The 20,629-nt window shown below is 39.9% G+C and overlaps 1 protein-coding gene and 1 pseudogene across 1 annotated transcript; one reads left to right on the top strand and one right to left on the bottom strand.

Annotated features, from left to right (window-relative positions):
* The first annotated feature begins 5,903 nt into the window (after positions 1 to 5,903).
* Positions 5,904 to 11,433, top strand: LOC141572853 (mucin-16-like). The gene is made up of 5 exons (XM_074338712.1): positions 5,904 to 5,909; positions 7,270 to 7,384; positions 9,131 to 9,172; positions 9,379 to 9,458; positions 11,262 to 11,433. The coding sequence occupies exons 1-5, from the start codon at positions 5,904 to 5,906 to the stop codon at positions 11,310 to 11,312; spliced, it is 294 nt and encodes a 97-aa protein (XP_074194813.1). The 3' UTR covers positions 11,313 to 11,433.
* A 4,886-nt stretch (positions 11,434 to 16,319) lies between these two features.
* Positions 16,320 to 16,677, bottom strand: LOC109461378 (small ribosomal subunit protein uS10; annotated as a pseudogene).
* Between the last annotated feature and the right edge of the window lie 3,952 nt (positions 16,678 to 20,629).

Below are 20,629 nucleotides of genomic sequence, written 5' to 3' on the forward strand. Positions count from 1 at the left end.
GAGCATCTTTTCATATATCTGTTGGCCGTTTATATGTCTTCTTGGGAGAAGTGTCTGTTCAGGTCCTCTGCACAGTTTTCATTACATTGTTTGTTTTTTGGTTGTTGACTTATTAAGTTCCTTATGTATTTTGGATATTAGCCCCTTATCAGAGGTATTGTTTACAGATATCTTCTCCTGTTTAATTAGTTATCTCTTTGTTTTGTTGATGATTTCTTTTGTTGTGCAGAAACTTTTTAGATTGATACAGTCCCATTTATTTATTTTTGCTTTTACTTTCCTTACCTTTGAGGTCAAATTATAAAATCTTCTCTAAACACAAAATCCATAAGTTTAGTACCTATGCTTTCTTCTATGCAGTTTAGTGTTTCAGGTCTTATGTTTAGGTCTTTGATCCATTTTGAGTTAATTTTAGTATATGGTGACAGATAGCAGTCTAATTACATTCTTTTGCATGTGGCTTTTCAATTTTCCCAGCACCATTTATTGAAGAGGCTTTCTTTTCTCTATTGTATGTTTTTGGGCCCATCTATGTGTGGATTTATTTCTGGGTTCTCAATTCTGTTCCATTGGTCTGTGTGTCTATTTTTCTGCCAATACCATGCTGATTTGTTATTGTCACTTTGTTGTACAAGCTGAAGTCAGGGAGTGTGATTCTACCAGTCTTACTCTTTTTTTCTTAGGATTGCTTTGGCTATTTGGAGTCCTTTGTGGTTCCATATAAATCTGATGAATTTTTTGTTCCATTTCTTTTAAAAATGTCATTGGGATTTTGATGTGGGTTGCATTAACTCTTTATATTGCATTGAGTAATATGGCCATTTTAACTATGTTGATTCTTCCAAGCCTTGAACATGGAATAGCTTTCCATTTTTTTGTGTCTTCTTCAATTTCTTTTAGTAATGTCTTATCGTTTTGGGTGTATAGGTCCTTCACATCCTTTGTTAAGTTTATTCCCAGGTATTTTATTCTTTTTGTTGCAATTGCAAAAGGAATTGTTCCTTTCATTTCTTTTTCTGAAATTTCATTGTTAACATATAGGAATGCAACGGACTTTCGTACATTGAATTTGTATCCTGCTACTTTACTGTTTTTGTTGATTGTTTCTAATAGTTTTTTGGTGGAATCTTTAGGGTTTTCTATATAAAGAATCATGTCATCTGCATAAAGGACAATTTAACTTCTTTGTTCCCAATTTGGATGCCTTTTACTTCTTTCTCTTGCCTGATTGCTCTGCCTAGTACGTCCAACACTGTGTTGAATAACAGTGGTGAGAGGGGCATCCTTGTCTTGTTGCTGATCATAAAGGAAAAGCTTTCAGTTTTTCACCATTAAGTGTAATATTAGCAGAGAGTATAGACTTAATTATATTTGAGGTACTTTTTTAAATACCCATTTTGTTAAGCATTTTAACCATAAATTGATGTTATATCTTGTCAAATGCTTTTTCTGCATCTGTTGATATGATCATACAATTTTTATCCTTTATTTTGTGAATGTGGTCTATGACATTGATCAATTTGCATATGTTGAACCATCCTTATGCCCCTGGAATGAACCCCACTTTGTCATGATGTATAATCTTTTTAATGTATTATAGTTGATTTGGCTAGTGTTTTGTTTAGGATTTTTGCATCTGTATTCATAACAGATATTGGTCTTTAGGTTTTCTTTTTTGTGTTATCTTTACTAGGTTTTGGTGTCAGGGTAATTTTGGCCTCATAAAATGAATTAGAGAGTATTGCCTCTTCTTCAGCTTTTTTGGAAGGGTTTGAGAATGATAGGTATTAAATCATCTTTGAATGTTTGGTAAAATTCACAAGTAAAGCCATCTTATCCTGGACTTTTGCTTTTGGCAAGGTTTTGGATGACTGTTTCCATTTTCTTACTGTTGATTGGTCCATTTAGATTTTCCAGTTCTTCATGATTCAGTCTAGAAATGCTATACATTTCTAAGAACTTGTCCATTTCTTCTAGGTTATTGAATTTGGTGGCATACAGCCCTTCATAGTATTCTTGTATGATTCTTCATATTTCTGTGGTATCTGTTGTTTCTTCTCTTTCATTTTTTATTTTGTTTGTGTCTTTTCTCTTTTTTCCTTAGTAAGCCTAGCCATGGGGTTGTCAATTTTGTTAATCTTTTCAAAGAACTAGATCTTTGTTGCATTAATTTTTTCCTACTCCTTGTTCTCTATTTCATTTAATCCTGCTAATTTTTATTATTTCCTTCCTTCTGCTGACTTTGGATTTCATTTGTTTTTCTTTTTTCAGTTCTTTTAGATGTAATGTTAGGTTGTTTATTTGGGATTTTTCTTGTTTCTTTAGATAGGCCTGCAATGATATAATTTTCCTCTTATTACGGCATCCCAATAATATTGATATGTTGTATTTTTATTCTTGTTTGTTTCTATGTATCTTTTGATATCTCTTTTTATTTTATCTTTGACCCAGTTGTTGTTTGGTGGCATGTTTAGTAGCATAAATCTCCACATATTTGTGGTATTTCACACTTTCTTTTTGTATTAATCTCCAAATTCAAAACATTGTGGTTGGAGAATATGCTTGGTATGATTTTAATCTACTTAAATTTGTTCAGGCTAGTTTTGGGTCCCAACATATGGTCAATCCTGAGAATGTTCCATGTACACTAGAGAAGAATGTATAATCTGGTGTTCTGAGATGAAAGATTCTATAAATGTAGAGTATGTCCATTTGGTCTAATATGTCATTTAAGACTGATAGTTCCTTATTGATTTTCTGTTTGGATGATCTATCCATAGTTCTCGATGGGCTATTTGGGTCCCCTATTATGATTGTGTTTTTGTCAGTTTCTTCCTTTAGTTCTGTTAATAATTGCTTTATATATTGTGATGCTCCCTGATTGGGAACATATGTATTGGTAAATGTTATGTCTTCTTGATATATTGTCCCATTTATCATTATGAAATATCCATCTTTGTCTCTTGTTACGTCTTTTATCTTGAAGTCTATTTCATCGACTATAAGTATGGCTACACCAACTTTTCTCCAGATGCCATTTGTTTGGAGTATTATTTTCCAACCTTTCACCTTGAGTCTATATTTGTCCTTGCAGCTAAGGTGTATCTTTTATAAGCAGCATATGGTTGGGTTTTGTTTTTTGATCCAATCTGCTACTCTGCTTTTTTTATTGGTGAATTCAGACCATTTATATTTAGGGTGATTATTGATATATGAGGATTTCCTATAGCCATTTTATCTTTTGTTTTCTAGTAGCTCTGTGTTTCCATTGTTTCTTTTTCTTTGTGTTTCTGTTTATTAGTTTAGTGGTATTATATTTTTTTTCCTGTTTTCTCTTTTTTTTAATGTTATATGTCTCAGTTGTGATTTTTTGTGTGTGGTTACCATTATGTTTATGTAAAAGAAAGTTTCATGTATACAGTAGTCCTTTTTCTTCTGCATGCGTCTTATCTCCATTCCTTTTTGCAAATTCAGAACTTTACCCCCTTCCCTTTTATGTTTTTGTTGTCACAAATTGTCCCTGTTTATGCTGTGAGTTCATTTCCAAGTTGCAGTAGCAATTATCTTCTTTTCTTTTTCTTTTTTTATGTTTTTACCTCCTTTAACCTTTATGTTATGTTTAAGTGTATTGTGCCCTATTCTGAATACCGGTTACAATTTCCTGCTTCTCTCTGTCAGTCACCTTACTCACAGTTTTGTGTCTTTTTGTTTTAGGTAAATAACCCCCTTCAGTATTTCCTGTAATGCAGGCCTTGTGGTGGAAAATTCCCTCAGCTTCTATATGTCTAGAAAGGTCTTTATTATGCCTTCATATCTAAAGGATAATTTTGCTGGATACATTATTCTTGGCTGGTAGTTTCTCTCTTTTAATAGTTTGAATATTTGATTCCACTCCCTCCTAGCTTATAGAGTTTCTGCTGAAAAAAATTTGATGATAATCTAATGGGCTTTCCTTTATAGGTTCCTGTCTTTTCCCTGGCTGCCTTAAGGACTTTCTCTTTGTCATTAATTTTTTATAGTTTTAGCATAATATGCCTTGGAGAAGGCCTTTTGGAGTTGAGATAATTGTTATGTTTGTTTCTTGGATTCAAGGATCCAGTTTTTCCCATAGGTTTGGGAAGTGCTCATGACTATTTGTTTGAATAGGCTCTCTGTGCCCTTCTCTCTCTCTGTTCTCCTTCTGATATACCCATTATTCTTATATCACTTTTTCTGATAGAGTCAGATAGTTCTTGTAGAGTTCTTTTAACTCTCAAGTCTCTCTCTTCTTCCATCTGCATAGTTTACAGATTTCCTCCATTTGGTCAACTCTATCTCCTAAGTTTGCTATTTCATTCTTCATCTCTTTTATTGAGTTGTTCAGCTCTAGAAATTCTATTTAGTTCTTTTTTAAATTTGCAATCTCTTTGGTAAATTATTCATTTTGTTTGTTGACTTTATTTGAGTTCTTTAAACTGCCTATCTAAATTTTCTTGCATCTTGTTGAATTTTTACAGAACTGCAATCTTGAATTCTCTGTCATTTAAGTCACATATTTCCATGTCTTTAAGTTTATTTTCTGGAGATTTTTCTTACTTTTTTTTCTGAGCTGCCTTGTACCTTGGTTGTTCAAATTATTTGATGGATTCTTTCTCTGCCTAGGCATCTATGGGAGTGAATTCTGTCTGCTGCAGGTTGATAAGAAGAGGTCTTTCTTTTGTTTCCCAGTAGGTGGCGCTAGAGCATTTTATTTTCTCTTGCACTGCTCTGGCTGGCTTTTCAGATTTCTGCTGGGTTGGGGGAGATCCCTTGTATTCCCTGGGGAGGTGAGTGACTCTGCTGTGACCAGGTCAGCTACGTCTCAGGTCACCACCTCTATGGGAGTGTGTGGTGGCGTTCTGAACCCCTGAAATCCCAGTGCTGCTCCTGCAGTCAGGTTCAGTGCTGTGCTGCCTGAGGTGCCCCAGGTACCCCTGCTGGGATCAGCTGTGAAGGGTGGGGGTAGGGTGGGCTGGGATAAGCCGCTGGTGTGTTTGAGGCTTTGTTCTCCTCCCGGTAATGGCAACTGCCAGACACAGCTGCCTCATCTTTGTATCTCCACCCTTCTCACTAGGATTAGCTGCAGTGTGCATCTGCTGCTCAGAAACTGTCTCTTCAGTTCTCAGGGCTATAGATATTATGCTTAGTAACCCAACCCTCACTGCTATAGTTTCTATTGGGTCCTGCTGCTAGCTTTGGGAGGTGTGTGGGAGGTGAGCTCTGGAATGGTGGGGGTAGATGGAGATGGACAGCTCTATGGCTTTGTTCTCTGCCTGGCAGTAGCAGCTGCTAGAACACAGCTATCACACTTCTGTATTAGGTCTTTGCCCTGAGGTGTCTGTCCTGATCACTGAGTTCAACCATATTATATACTGAGCACTCAGGCAGGAATGCTCGGGCCCACAGAGAGTGCACCTGCGGCCTGATTCCTCTCCATTTTTGAGCACTGCAGTGAGCTCCATGCTACTTCCACAGGACCCGTCTCTGCTCTTCTCCCTTCCCTCCTCTCCTGCTCACTCTGATTTGTCCACCTTCAGATGCTTCATTGTGTGGATCTCGGAGACATGTTTGTGTGTTGTGCAGGGAATCCTTTGTTGAATAATAGCTGTTTAACTAGTTGTAACTTCAAGGGGAGGGACCAAGGGGACCCTTCACATCACCATGCTTTCAACGTCTGTAAACTTCTCTTTTAAATAAAAGACACACTGTCTTCTTTAAGTAAGAGTGTCTCTACGCTAAAATTTCTCAGTTCCTAGCTGTGGTGGAAGAGAGCCCTAGGAATATAGACCTCTTACTTAAACAGACAAACAAGTAAACAGCTTTTTCCTAAAACAGTGAGCACAACTGGCTTAGAAACTCAAAAGAGCTTGTGTAAACCAATAGAGATGGAGGTACCCAGTGCCGGGATTCATGGGACATGAGAGGCTCTCACAAGACAACTTAAAATCCAACAGTCTAATCATGCTGTCCACTAGTGTAGTCATTAACCACATGTGGCAGTTAAAATTTTTTATACACCTATTGAGATATTATTCACATACCGTGTATGCTTGTGTGTGTGTGCATGTGTGTGTGTATTTGGATTTTCCGTATATTATATCATGTCATCTGCAAAAAGAAATCGTTTTATATCTTCCTTTCCAATCTGGATGCCTTTTATTTCTTTTTCTGGCCAAATTGCCCTCACTAGAACTTCTAGTAAAATGTGATTAACATCGGAGATGAGGGCATTTTGTCTTGTTCCTGGCCTTAGGGGGTATTTTTTGTCTTTCACCATTAACTATAATGTTAGCTGTGAGTTTTCCTTGGATGCCATTTATCAGGTTGAGGAGGTTTCTTTTTATCTTCAATCTGTTAAGCGTTTTATTTTTTTAATCATGAAAGATGTATTTTGTAAAATTCTCTTTTGTATGTTTGTATTAAGATAATGTGGTATTTGTACTTTATGCTACTACCATGGTGGATTGCATTAATCAGCTTTTTTGTATATCAAGCTAACTTTTTGGATAAAGATGAGTAATTAAGACTTGTTCAGGTCTTCCCTGGGCATGTACACAGCCCTATACATGTGTGGCCTTCTAGATTATCTGAAATACATTGGAGATTTTCAAAGCCCACATTCCCTTAATTTTTATTTTAAGGTCTTGGCTTACCTCTGGCCTGCCTCAATTGATATTGCTCCTTTTATGCAGCTACAATGCAAAACAGTTACCAATGCCTGTTTTTTAACAAGTTCCTTAGGATGAGCTTTCCTCACTGAGCAAGCTCTGAGTCAAATAAAGACAAGCCCTGAAAATGGGGATATTTCTCGAGTTGCTAGACAGGTCAAATAGAAACAAATGGGATGCATCTTTTGGGGAGTTCCAAACCTACTATCGATACCTGGCTGCTGTTTTTCAGTTACCCTCGTTCTGAGATTGATGGTTTTCAAAGTTACTGAGTGCATTGTGAGAGCAGAATGGGAATAGTACAACTTATAATGCCACAGCGCTTACTCTCTTTACCATAATTCAGCCATTTTCTTAACTAAATACTCCTCAGATTGTTGCAAACCTTTGGTTCATTTTCAGATGTTTGAAAAGTTGATTTTGACCAGTTTTACTCTGTTCTTATTGTTTTTATGGATTTTCAGAAGTTCTTATTCCAACATTTCAAAAATGGTCTCCCTGTGGCTATTTATTTATAAACGAATTACATTACATTAACTTACATGGAAATTCACATATGGGCCACATTTTAAATGCTCAATAGCAACTGGTGCAGAGAATAGACAGAGTTGCCATCTATGAGGAGTTCCTATGGCTGACGCAGAATGGTACCCAGCTGCAGAACTTCACCCTGGACAGGAGCAGTGTCCTCGTGGATGGTAAGGCTTCCTGGTCATTGGGGCAGGAGTGGTCATTGAGGTCCAATTTCCACACCTGGGGCCTTTCCTGGGGACCTGGAGGCCTAAACATTGAACTTTCTCAGGCTGGCAGGAGGTGGTACAGTCCCGCAGGTTTCAGCCACCATTGAGGGAGAGGAAAGGACACCCAGTGGCATAAGGAGGTATTTTCCTTCTCCTCGACAGCTCTATGACCTCAGGACAGTCCTTTCCTTCTGTGGACTTGTTTCCTTATCTCTGTACTGAAAGCCAGTTGACCAGATGGTCAGTGAGGGCCTTCCCCAGCAAACTATGTATGAAGCAGCCTTGACAGGTGTGATGGGGGAGATCTGTTTTCTGCTTCCCAGGCTGTATGAGAAGAGGCAATGGGTCTGACTTGGCCCACAGGCTGTAGATTGCCCAGTTCTGCTCTAGGTCACCACCATCCAATCGGATTTTTTGCAATGATGGAAACGTTTTCTATCTATGTTATCCAGTACATTAGCCACATGTAGCTACTGAGTATCTGACAGATGGCTAATATGACCGATTTTTATCATTACTGATTTTTAATGTTACTGAGGTACCAGATTTTTTATTTAATTTAATTAAAATTAATTTTAATGTAAGGAGTCCCTGTGGCAGCTCCATATTGGATATCATATCTTAAGAGTCCAGGGAGCAGACAACAATTAACGTCTCTGCCACAGTGACCAGTAAGGATCCAAAAGCCCCCTAGCCTCCTGAAAGTGCCACAAAAACTTTGAGCCAGGGACTCCATCCATTGCCAGTGTCATATCCAGAGTTCAGCTTGCATAGGAGCAGAGGTAGGGAGAAGAAATCTGGAAGTTGAAAGGAAACTGAGTATTTACCTAGATTATTACATTGGACTAAATTTACCAAAATAGCCTAAAGTTTAATTCCCACCCTGGGACAGTGGTGGAAAGTTGGAAGGAACATTATTTCAATTAATAAAGAAAAAGTATAAATTTTTTTTTTAAGTTGCTGCTGGGAAGAAATAGGGGAGCTGCAACTCCCCCCCTCCGCCATGCCCAAAAGTTGCTATATGTCCCTCCCCTCGTGGAGTTTATGTTGTAGTTGGGAATAACAAGAATAGGCAATTGTCAATTATAAATGATTTGATGTGAACCAATCCATACTTGGGAGTGGTAATCAGAGAAGGCTTCCTGGAAGAAATTATTTTGTAGACGAATCCTAGAAAACGATTATAAGATGACTCAGTAAAGGAGAAGGGGGTGAATGTGTTTCTAGGCAGAAAATTGACCTTTTGAGTGGGGATTCACATATTCATAGAGATCCCTTGGGCTTGCCAACTGTGACGATCCATTTCCCCCCAACCATCATAAAATGGTCCAGCCCACTTCCAGCCCTCTATGCCCAGAAGTATGGATTTGATTTCATTTAATACCTTTATGTAGTGTGGTAATGGCCTTGGCTTATGTAGCAAAGCGTCCTCATTTCTTAGAGATGCGCACTGAAATGGGGTGAAACATCATGATGTCTACTTTACTCGTACGGATTTCAGTGAAAATATGGGATGAAGCAATAGAGACCAGTGTTAATAATTTATTCATTGAATGAAATATTGCTTGAATTGATTACAATATTCATTGCTAAATCTAGGTGATGGATGTTTATGGTATTGTTCTATTTTTCTGTGTATTTGAAAAGTTGTATTAAAAAGAGTAAAACACACAAACACGCATTCTTTATTTTGTCCACTTCCAGGGTATTCTCCAAGCAGACATGATGCCTTGACTGAGAATCCTGGTAAGGCTCACAGCAGCCCCAGCCCAGGTGGGGAGGGAATATCTTGATGCTCTGTCTCATCCAAGAGAACCATGCGCATGAGAACTTGGATGACAATGACAATTGGCCAGCCCCTGTCAAGGATTATTGAGGCACAGTGAGGGGGGGACAGTGGGGGCTGTGTGGGAGTGACAGGAGGTGGCTCACTCCAGCACTCGTGTCCCCAGACCTCCCCTTCTGGGCTATCATCCTCATCTGCCTGGCAACACTCCTGGTTCTCATCATATGCCTGCTCTTCTGTTTCCTGGTAAGGAAGAAAGTGATGCTGATCTTCTTGCTATTGGGTTGTAAGGGTTTTTTATACATAGTCACGTGCCCACATAACAATATTTTGGTCAATGGTGGACTGCATATATGATGGTGGTCCCATAAGATTTTGATGGAGCTGAAAAATTCCTCTCACCCAGTGACATTGTAAGCATAGCAAGGTCATAGCAAAACACATTACTCACATGTTTGTGGTCATGCTGGTGTAAACAAGCCTGCATTGCTGCTCATATAAAAGTAGAACATACAATTGTGTATAGTGCATAGTACTGGCTGATGATAATGAAGTATATTGCTGGTTATGTATTTACTATACCATACTTTTTATCGTTATTTTTTAGTGTACTCTTTCTATTTATTAAAAAAAGTTTGCTGTAAAGCAGTATGCTGTGTTATGCTGGCAGCACATTCATACATCTCATGTTTACTGCCTCTCCTGATTACATCATTTTCATTTGTGCTTGATTTAATCACGTGCTGTACAGGCTTGTAGTCTCAGAGAAATAGGCTACACCATACAGTGTGTGTGTGTAGGAGCGTCTACCATCTAGGTTTATGTAAGTGCTCTCCATGAGGTTTGCACAAAGAAGAAATCCCCTAATGACACGTTTCTCAGAACACGTCCTTGTTCTTATGTGGCACGTGACTGTTGTAAATACAAGTCCTCTGATGGGCGTATGTTTGGCAAATACTGTTCCCAGTCTCTGTGTGTGGCTTGCCTGTTTCTCTTCTCAGTAGCAGTTATTCGGGAAATGTAACCGAAAGTCACAAGTCTATTATAGTGGTAGAAGTACCACTACCTACGAGAATGGCTAAAATTTTTAAAATACTGCTTATAAAAAATGTGGGTGAATAAGTGAAGCAACTGGAAGTCTCATATAGTGCAAGTGAAAGTAGCTTGGTTGTTTGTTTAAAAGTTATATACACTTACCTAGCCATTCCACTCATAGGAATTTATCCAAGGGAAATAAAAGCATAAATCCATACAAAGAGACTTGTGCACAAATGTTCATAATAGGTTTGTTTGTACTAGTCCCAGGTGGGAAACAACCAAGATGTCCATCAACAGGTGACTAGATAAACAAACTGTGGTGTATTCCCACAATGGAATATAATTCACCAATAAAAAGGAAAGAATTATTAATACATGCAGTGACATGCATAAATCTCAAAATAATTATGCTGAATAAAAGAAGACAGATGAGGAAACTTATTTCATGATCCCATTTATAAACAAATTCTAGAAAAGCCTAGTTATAGGGACAGAATCAGTGCAGTGGTTGCCTGGGAATAAGAATAAGAATGTATCTGCAAATGGCAGGGAAGGAGGAATTGCACAGAAGCACGAGGACACTTTGGAGGATGATGAGAGTTCCTTAGTTGATTATGGTGATGATTCAATAAGTTATAATCAAAACTTATCAAAGCATTTACTTTAAATGTATGGAGTTTATTGTATGTCAGTTATACCTCAGTTAAGCTAGGGCATGTGGGATAGAGAGAAAGAAGGAGAGAGAGAGAGAAAGAAGAAGAGAGAGAGGGGTAATCAGAGGGAAAATGGTAGAACAAATGAGAGTGAAAAGGGTGGCAGAAAAACAGAAAGAGGTGAAAGAAAAAAAGGAAAGGAAAAGAAGGACTGAGGGAGAAAATTACATGAAGAAAGGAAGGAGAGAGACACAGGACATGTTTGGTCTGTGTGGCTTTGGCCATCTTCTTCCTTTGTCATCTCCCATACCTGGGCAGGTGAACAGTCCATTCTGAGGCCCCTTCCTCACCTTCGCAGGTTACCATGTGTCTGCGGAAGAAGGAGAGAGACTACAAGATTCAGCCATGATGCCTGGACTACCATGTGCCACACTGAGACCTGAGGAAGCTGCAATGACTAGAGCTGCCTGAGGCCCTCTTTTCCCAGCCAGGGTCCAGTGGAGCTTGTCTGGATTAGAAATAAACCACGTTGGTTGAACACAGTCTCTGGGCCCTTCTTGACATGTCCCTTGTCTCGTCCACAGGGACTGGTATAAAAGTCCTTTCCCTTCATTAAGTCCTGAAGGCAGCTGCAAGTTCTGTCTTGTGGTTTCACACCACTTTATCCTTCAGGAACAGCAGAATCAGCGAAACTGGCACAGAAACGGCCATAGTATAAAATCATATCCTGTTCAGTGCAACATTTCCCTTCTTAGGAAACTTTGCAACATACCACCCCTGGCTCTTGTGTCACCTGACAAACTCAACTCTGTTCCTCCATTTTCCCCACCCCAAAGCCGTGGCTGTCTCAAATTCCCCTTATGCTACCTCACTCTCTGAAGTTCAGATGCACCAGGACTACCAGATTAATTGGCCTTAGTGGCGCCTCCTTCCTCGTGGGTCCTCCAAGGTGGAAAATAGGGCAAGATGGAAGCAGTGGATCAGACATGACTCTGCAATCAGCCCTGGGAGTTGGGAGCAGAAATCACGGGGTATCTGGGAAGACTGGATCTGGAGTAATACCGAGGCTCTAAAATGTTTGGATATAAAGATGAATAATACAGTACAAATCTGAGGGCAAATAGGTTTTTTCCCCCCATATTTTTCTGCACAGAATCCACTAAGACAGTTATAACAGAAGTTCCCCAATAAGCAGCTCAAAGCATCACAGGCATGAGGCTGACTGTGCTGTCCTGCCTTGGATTTGCAGGGACAGATGATATGATCCCCACACAGTTTGCAGATGACCGCAGCTGAAGATACCCAATGGCTAGAAATTAATGTCCCAGTAATGCCAGCCATTCACTTTTGTTGGTGTGAACTTCGTCTCCTCAGCTGTCGTTCTCTGAGATGCAGTTTCTGAAGATTATAACAATGATAATAATAGCTATCATTATTGAGAGCTTCATACCTGCTAAGCAACGTGATCGGCAAGTTCTGCATGCGTTGTCTCAGTTATACTCACCATCCGTAGGGCTTATTCTCATTTTATTCCCATAAAGATATGGAGGCTCAGAAATACTAAATAACAAGGAAGCAAAAATAATGACTAAAACAATTAAGCACCTGGTCAAGCTATCTGTCAAAGAAAGAGATAAAGACATTTTCTGACATACAGTCTCAAAGTTGACCTCCCCTAGGCTTTTAGTGAAACAACCAGTAAAGAATGTACATCAGGAAGAAGGAATGTGAACCCGGAAAACCATAACAGGAGTCATGAGGAAAAGGAAAAACAAATCAGTGTATGTAAATTAGTATTCGTTTTAAAAATAAGACATTAAAAACACATTCTACTAAAATTCCAGATGATTACCACATTGGAGAATAGAGGAGAGGAGATTCAGTTAAAAATAACTAATTTTTAAGGAAGATATAAATACCATAGATACTCTATTATTGCTGAAGATATCACTCAGAAAGTAATAAACCTATAAGACAAAAGTAGGTAATGATAGGACTTCTGGTCAAAATGGTAGAGCAGGTAAACACTGCTCACCTCTTCCCACAACAACATCAAAATTACAACAAAATGATAAACACTATATTGAGCCTATACCTAACCCTCTCCATAACCCCAATCCTAACCAAAACCCAAACAATATCAACTCTACCACTTACCTAAATCCTAACCCTACGTGTAATTTCAAACCTAACCCTAACCTTTAATCTAAACAAAACCCTCATCTTATACATAACCATAACTTTAAACAACCTTAAAACTAAATCTAACCCAATAACTAAACTCATACCTAAACCCTAATGCTATTATCTAACCTCCGTGCCCCTACCCCAACCATAGCAATAAACTTAACACTAACCCTATATTGAACCTCAAATCTAAATCTAAGCTTCAGCCTAATCCTAAACCTAAGCCTACAACTAACCTCTATCCAAACCCTAACCCTATACCTAACCTCAACCCTAACTTCAATCTTAACCCAAACCTAACATCAACCCTAACCCTAACACTAAACCTAACCTTAAACACAACTTTCTCCATCTCCCCAAACTACCCCTAATCCAACCCTAAACTTAATGCTAACCCTATACATAAATGCAACCCTACCTCTAATCTTAACCCTGTATCTATCCTCAACCCTAACCCTAAACAGAAACTCAACCCTAACCTTAACCCTACCCCAAACTCAAAACCTAACCCTAAACCTAACTTAAAACATAAACCTAAACTTAACTATACCCTAACCCTAACCCTCACCCTTATCCAAACCCTAAACTTAACCCTAATTTAAAGCCAAGCCTTCACCTCAAAGCAAACCCTAACCTAACCCTAAATCTAACTCTAACATGAAGCATGAATATAAAAAAAATCTAAACTTAAGCACAAAATTCACACCTTAAATCAAAACACAATCTTACCCATTTACCCTAACCCTAACCCAAATCATGAACTTAAAACTAACCCCATCTCTGACCCTTAATTTAACTCAAAACCTAACCCTTCCCCTAAACCTAATGCTAAACCTAACTGTAACTGGAGTCCTCACCCTAACCTTAAATTTAAACCAACCCTAATTAAAACCTAAAACCTAACCTCAAAGTTAAGTCTAACCCTCATCCAAACCTAACCTTAACTCAAAGCCTAACACTAACACCAAACCTAATCCTAACCCTCACCATACACCATACCCTAACCCTATTGCTAACCCTAAACCTGCTTGAAACCCAAACCCTAACCTCAAATCTAACTCTAACCCTAACCCTAAACCTCAGCCTAAAGCTAGCCCTTACCCCAACACCAACCCTAACACAATCCCTAATTTGAACCCAAAACTTAACCTCAATGCTAACTCAAACCCTTACTCTAACCTTAACCATAATCATAAACTCAAACAACACAAACCCTAACCCCAAATCTAACAGTAAACTTAACCCTAACCCTCACCCTTAACCTATCCCAGTCCTAGACTCCCCATAACACTAACCCCAAACCAAACTCTAATTTAAAACCAATCCTAACCCTAACCCTAACTGTACAATCCACCAGGGACACCAGGATCCACCAGGGACAGTGGGATTCTCCTGGGACCTGTATTCATGGGGAACAGTGGGATGCACCAAGGATGCTTGAATCCCCCAAGAGCCTGGTATCCAACAAGGACACCAGGATTCACAAGAGACACTGTAATCCTTCATGGACACGGGGGGAACTCCAGGGATACTTATATTATTTAGGGACACTAATGTCCTCCAAGGCCAGCAGGTTGCAAAAGACATCCAGATTCACTGGGGACACTGGTATCCTCCAGGGACACTTAAATCTACCAGGTAAAGCAGGATCCACCAGGGATAGTTGGATCCAACGGTGACACATGGATCCACTAGGTACACTGGGGACCACCAGGGACACCAGTGTCCTCCAAGGACCTTGGATTCACTAAGGATACAGGGACCCACCAGGGACACCAATTTCCAGGAACACAATGGTTCTTTAGTAGCACTGGGGTCCTCCAAAGACACTGGATCCTCCAGGGACACTGAGGTCCTGTAGGGTCACTGGGTTGTGATTGATCCTGGAATCCACTTGGGACACTGGAATCCAAGGAATCACCAGACACCAGGGTCCAGAAGGAAAAAGGGGGTTTCCGGGGAAACTTGGATCCACCAGAACCACCGGGGTCCTCCCAGGACATTGGGATCTACCAGGGCTGCCCTTGTCCACTAGGGACACTGGGGTCTACCAGGGTCACTTGGATTCACCAGGACTCTCTTGTGTAGTCTTGGGAGTCAAGCTGGGCATTGTGTTGGGTGAGAAAGTTGTGGCATTTGTTGGGCTCCTTTCTTCTTTAGTGCGTAGGGGATTGTAAGTTGCTTTTGGGGGTTTCCACCATCTCTAATCTTGGAGGGTGATGGGGGATCACTTGCTGAAACTTCCATCATCGGATGGAGCCCTGGTGAGGTTGGCAGTAACCGGGGTTACGAGGCTGGGGTTCCTGTTGTCTTTGGGGCTGAGGAACTGGAAGCCTACTGCCTGCCTGGGGCTCCCAGTTTTCAAGTGTTGAGGTGACAGGGAGGGGTCTTTGGTGGGAAGTCCAGTAGTCTCTAACCTGGAGGGAGGATGCGGGTAACCACATGGGATCCCATTTATTGCTAGTCAGGGGGGCTGAAGGGGTCTCTTTATGTAGCTCCTTTTTTCTAGCGTTGGTGGGGATTAAGAGTGTCACTTTCTGGGTCCCACCTTCTTTGTTGGCATAAAGTGGGTGGGTCACTGGGCTGGGGCGCCTTACTCTCTAGTGCTGAGGAGCAGTGGAGGGGGTCACTTGTGCGGTTGCTGTCATGTCTCTCATTGGAAGTGACTAGGGACTGCTTGTGGGAATTCCCATCATTTTTACTTTCAGGAGGATGGAGGTCTTGCTTGCTCAAAGCCCATCATCTGTGTTTGCTGGTGACAGTTGCTATCTGAGGCTCAGTTGCCTGTAGTGTTGGAGGGGACCGGTGGCCCCTTGCTGGGGCTCCCGTCCTCTCTAGTCTTCAGAGGCAGACTGGGGGATCCCTTGCAGTGGCTTCTTCCATCATCTTTATTCTGGGAGGATCAGTGCAATGCGTTTTTTAAAAGTATTTTATTTGGAAAAAGTTTAGACCTACATAAAAGTTGTAAAACTGTACAGGGCTGTTTTATTCAGTCAATATTCACTTATCTTTACTTACGTTTTGTTTCCTGCTGATCTTCATTCCTAAATTGTGTGTCTGCACGTGAAATCATTTTCCTTCAGCCTGAAGAACGCTTTTTAGTGTTTCTTGAAGTGTGATTCTAGTGTTAATTCTTTCAGCTTTTTAAAAAACCAGAACACATCTTTGTTTGCATTTTTTAAGACTTTTTTTTTTAACAACTGACAGTCAATTTATTAAAAAGTTTGCCTTACGCATCTGCAATGGTGACGTCCACCTGGACTCCTGGCTCAATACGGATGGGAGTCGCCTGCTTAACAGTCTTGGAAGGACTGTGCAAGTCAGTGAGCTGCGGGTCCCCATCTGAAACCCATCCCAAGTTTTAGAACCTTCCGCACGGAGAGCTTTTCCTGTAGTGATGCTCAGGGTCTCGGTAGACATCTGAACTGGTCCTTTCACTTGGAGGTTCTTTTCCTTTGCGCCTCTGATCAATCAGCAGCACACACCTTCTCCAAGGATTTCAGGCTGTGGCTGGGTAGAGTCATTCTAATTCGGCGAATCACTACCTCTGGTTCCACAGGCGTCTTTCCAGTATCTTCAAAAGCCATGGCTGCTGGTGCGGCTTCCTGACCGACTTGTTCCTGGGTGAGAGCAAACAGTGGGGAGTCAGGGCAGAGCAGGCAGAGCAGGCAGAAGGGAGCCCCGCTGCAGCTGCAACCCCATCTTCCTCAAAGAGAGCCATTTTCGAAGACTTTTTATTAGGTCATAGAATTTTAGATTGGCAACTGTTTTTTATTGCATTCACCTTTCTAGATGTCAGATGCCATTCATTGTCTTCCTACTTCTACAGCTTCTTTTGAAAAGTTAGCAGTCTTTTTTTTTTTTTTTTTAATTTTATTAAATTTATTGGGGTGACAATTGTTAGTAAAATTACATAGATTTCAGGTGTACAATTCTGTATTACATCATCTATAAATCCCATTGTGTGTTCATCACCCAGAATCAGTTCTCCTTCCATCACCATATATTTGATCCCCCTTACCCTCATCTCCCACCCCTCACCCCCCTTACCCTCTGGCAACCACTAAACTATTGTCTGTGTCTATGAGTTTCTGTTTCTCATTTGTTTGTCTTGTTCTTTTGTTGCTTTTGGTTTATATACCACATATCAGTGAAATCACATGGTTCTCTGCTTTTTCTGTCTGACTTATTTCTCTCAGCATTACACTCTCAAGATCCATCCATGTTGTCACAAATGGTCCTATTTCATCTTTTCTTACCGCCGAATAGTATTCCATTGTGTATATATACCACAACTTCTTTATCCATTCATCTATCGAAGGACATTTTGGTTGTTTCCATGTCTTGGCCACCGTAAACAAAGCTGCAATGAACATTGGAGCACACGTGTCTTTATGGATAAATGTTTTCAGAGTTTTTTGGGTAGATACCCAGGAGAGGGATTGCTGGGTCACATGGCAATTCTATTCGTAATTTTTTGAGGAACCTCCACACCGCCTTCCATAACGGCTGCACCAGTCTGCATTCCCACCAACAATGTATGAGGGTTCCTTTTTCTCCACAGCCTCTCCAACACTTGTTACTATTTGTCTTGTTGATAATAGCCATTCTGACTGGGGTGAGGTGATATCTCATTGTGGTTTTGATTTGCACTTCTCTGATGATTAGTGATGTTGAGCATTTTTTCATATGTCTATTTGCCATTTGTATGTCCTCTTTGGAGAAATGTCTCTTCAAGTCCTCTGCCCATTTTTCAATTGGGTTGTTTGTTTTTTTGTTGTTGAGTTGCATGAATTCCTTGTATATTCTGGATACTAGCCCCTTATTGGAGGCACTGTTTGCAAAAATCTTCTCCCATTCAGCTGTCTTACTCCTTTGAAAGCAATGTGTCCTTTTTCTTTGGTTGCTGTGAAGGTTTTCAGTCTGTCTTTCATTTTCAGCATGAAGGAAACAACTTGTTTCCTTCATTTTCCTTAACATATGGTTCAGTTATTCTGAAGCCCTTGTCTGCTACGCCCACTGTCTGGATCGCTTCTGGGTCTGCTCCTAATGTCTTTCATGTTCATAACTGAGAACAGTTTCCTGCTGCTTTGCATGTTTAGCAATCTGCTTGTGTGCTGGATCTTGTGAATAACACTTTCTAGAGGTTCCTAAACTAAGTTATTTTGACTCTAAATGTTAGGTGTTGTTATGGCAGGAAGTTATAGTACAAACGCATCACCTCAGAGACTAGGTTTTACTAAGGAAAACTTGAGTTCAGTTTTATACTGACTTTTAAGATGCAGTCTTTACTATTACTGCATGGTACTCACTCTTAGATTGTGGAATTTCTAGGGCCAAGACTGAAACCCAGGTTTTTCGGTTTTGTTTTGTTTTGATCAAGGTTATTCCACTCTAGATGAGTCCAAAAACTAACCTCCAACTCCTGGCATGTGTGATCTCTGAAATTTCTGTACAGATCCTCAGCTTTCAGTAGCAATTCTTTTCTAAGCCTCCAAGAGTCTTTCCCTGAACATGCACAGCTTAGAGATTACTATTCAAGGACCTGAGGGAAACTTTTAGGCAGATTTTTGGAGCTGACTCTTTGTGAATATTTATTTATTTTCCCTTAGAAGATCCTTCAGAGATATTTCAGGATCATGCTCTAGCTTCCCTGTCCCAGCCTTGGAATCTTTTATTTCTCCAAAGAGCCTTTTTTTTTTTTTTTTTTTTTTTTTTTTTTTTTTTAAGAAAGGTATTTTTATTAGAAACCAAGATTTGCATGAGTGATAAATATTCTCATTCTTACTAAGCCTTCAGAGCTGACAGGCCTTGGAAATACATAAATGTATACTATCCTATTCATACACACATAGCTCTACTGATCTACCTATCTCTCCATCCATCTAATAAAAAACATAAATTCGTAGCAATACCTCTGCAACAACACAGTGTTCATTCTCTCTTTCTTTCTCTCCTACTTTGTAACATCTTTCCTCGACAGTAAGAACCTGGCTCTCATTATCTACCTTATATTTACGTAGTTGCTCCACCCCACTATTCATTTAATTTCAGAATTGCTAACCCATAGAATTATGAGAAACACATTTTTTAACTAGAGTACAGGATTTCCAGACAGTTCTTTTTGTATTTAGCCTTATAGTACCTTGTCAAAATATAGTTTTCTAAAGTAAATTTGGTTTCCTTCTCACCCCCTTCATTGTGGTTACGTTATTCATTTGTAATACAGCTATGTTTATTGGTTATACTTTGTATTCCACTTTGAATTCCCTCCACTACCTGGTGGATTATTATTATTTTTTTAACCTGCAGTAATATCCGCTCTTTGCCGTGTACAATTCTATAGATTTGGGCAAACGCGTAGAGTTGTGTACCATCAACACAATCCCGATAGAACAATTCCTTCTCTCTCACATTCCTCTGTGCTGCCCCCTTGTAATCATCCCCTCACTCCTCACCCCTAGAAACCACTGATTTGTGGTCCTTTCCTGAAGTGTAGCCTTTTCCAGAATGTCATACAGTGGAATCACACAATAAGTGGCTTTTGGTCTCTGGTTCTTTCACTTAGCAAAATGAATCTAATTTAAACTGAAATATGTTACATACGTACAGATCTTAAGTGTAGAGTTCAACATATTTTGACGCATGCATACCCCTACGTAACCTATACACCTTTCTCCTCATCCCATAAAGTTCCTTCAATCCCTGCTCCTACCTCCCCCCTCCCCCACAACCTGAGCTTAGCTGTAACCACTGTTCTGATTTTTTCCCATCACAGATTACTTTTTACCTGTTCTTGAAATTCACACAAATAGAATCATACAATATTTACTTCTTTGTGTGTATCTTGTTTTGCTGTGTATAATCCTACAATGAATTTTATTTAATTCATAATAAAAGATGAAATATGTTTCCTATATGCCAGGAAGTCTTATAAGTGCTTTACATATATTAACTAACTAAACTCTCAATACTAGTCTATGAATTAGGCACTTTCATCATTTCTATTTACAGATGAAGAATGTTTGGCACAAAAAGTTTACTTGTCTGAGATAACAAGGCTCTGAAGTGGCAGACTGTACACTTAAACACAAGCAATCTCTCTCCAGAGTGAATACTTTTACTCCCCACACCGTAGAGCACTACGTCTGTACCACAGTTTGCAGCACAAGATCTGCAGTGATGAATCAAACATAGCCCTTGCCTTCATCTGTTTACAACCTAGTGGGATTTGGGATGGAGAAAATTAGGCAAACAAATTATGAAGAGAGTTGGTCTATGCTAGTATGTGCTATTGAGAACGTGGGGTATATCAGTCTAGGCAGCAGGGAGGCCCTGGTGCACAGCGGTGCTGGGGTAATAAAGCTACAGGAAGCCCAGGGTGACGCCAGTGGAGGAATGAAATAGGAGAGTGGTGGAAGATGAGGTCAGCGAGGTAGCGGATCCTCATTGTTTGGGGCCTTCTAGGAAATGGGAAGGACTTTTCATTGTACTCTCAGTGCGCTGGCATATCGCTAACTCAGAACGATCCATGATAAA

Source organism: Rhinolophus sinicus, linkage group LG07, assembly GCF_036562045.2.
Source record: "Rhinolophus sinicus isolate RSC01 linkage group LG07, ASM3656204v1, whole genome shotgun sequence".
Classification (NCBI taxonomy): Eukaryota; Metazoa; Chordata; class Mammalia; order Chiroptera; family Rhinolophidae; genus Rhinolophus; species Rhinolophus sinicus.

Bases quoted from the DNA above. Each gene is read 5' to 3' on its own strand.
- LOC141572853 (XM_074338712.1), top strand. The intron at 7,385-9,130 runs GTAAGGCTTCCT...GTCCACTTCCAG, and splicing joins GAGCAGTGTCCTCGTGGATG to GGTATTCTCCAAGCAGACAT. The intron at 9,459-11,261 runs GTAAGGAAGAAA...TCACCTTCGCAG, and splicing joins GCCTGCTCTTCTGTTTCCTG to GTTACCATGTGTCTGCGGAA.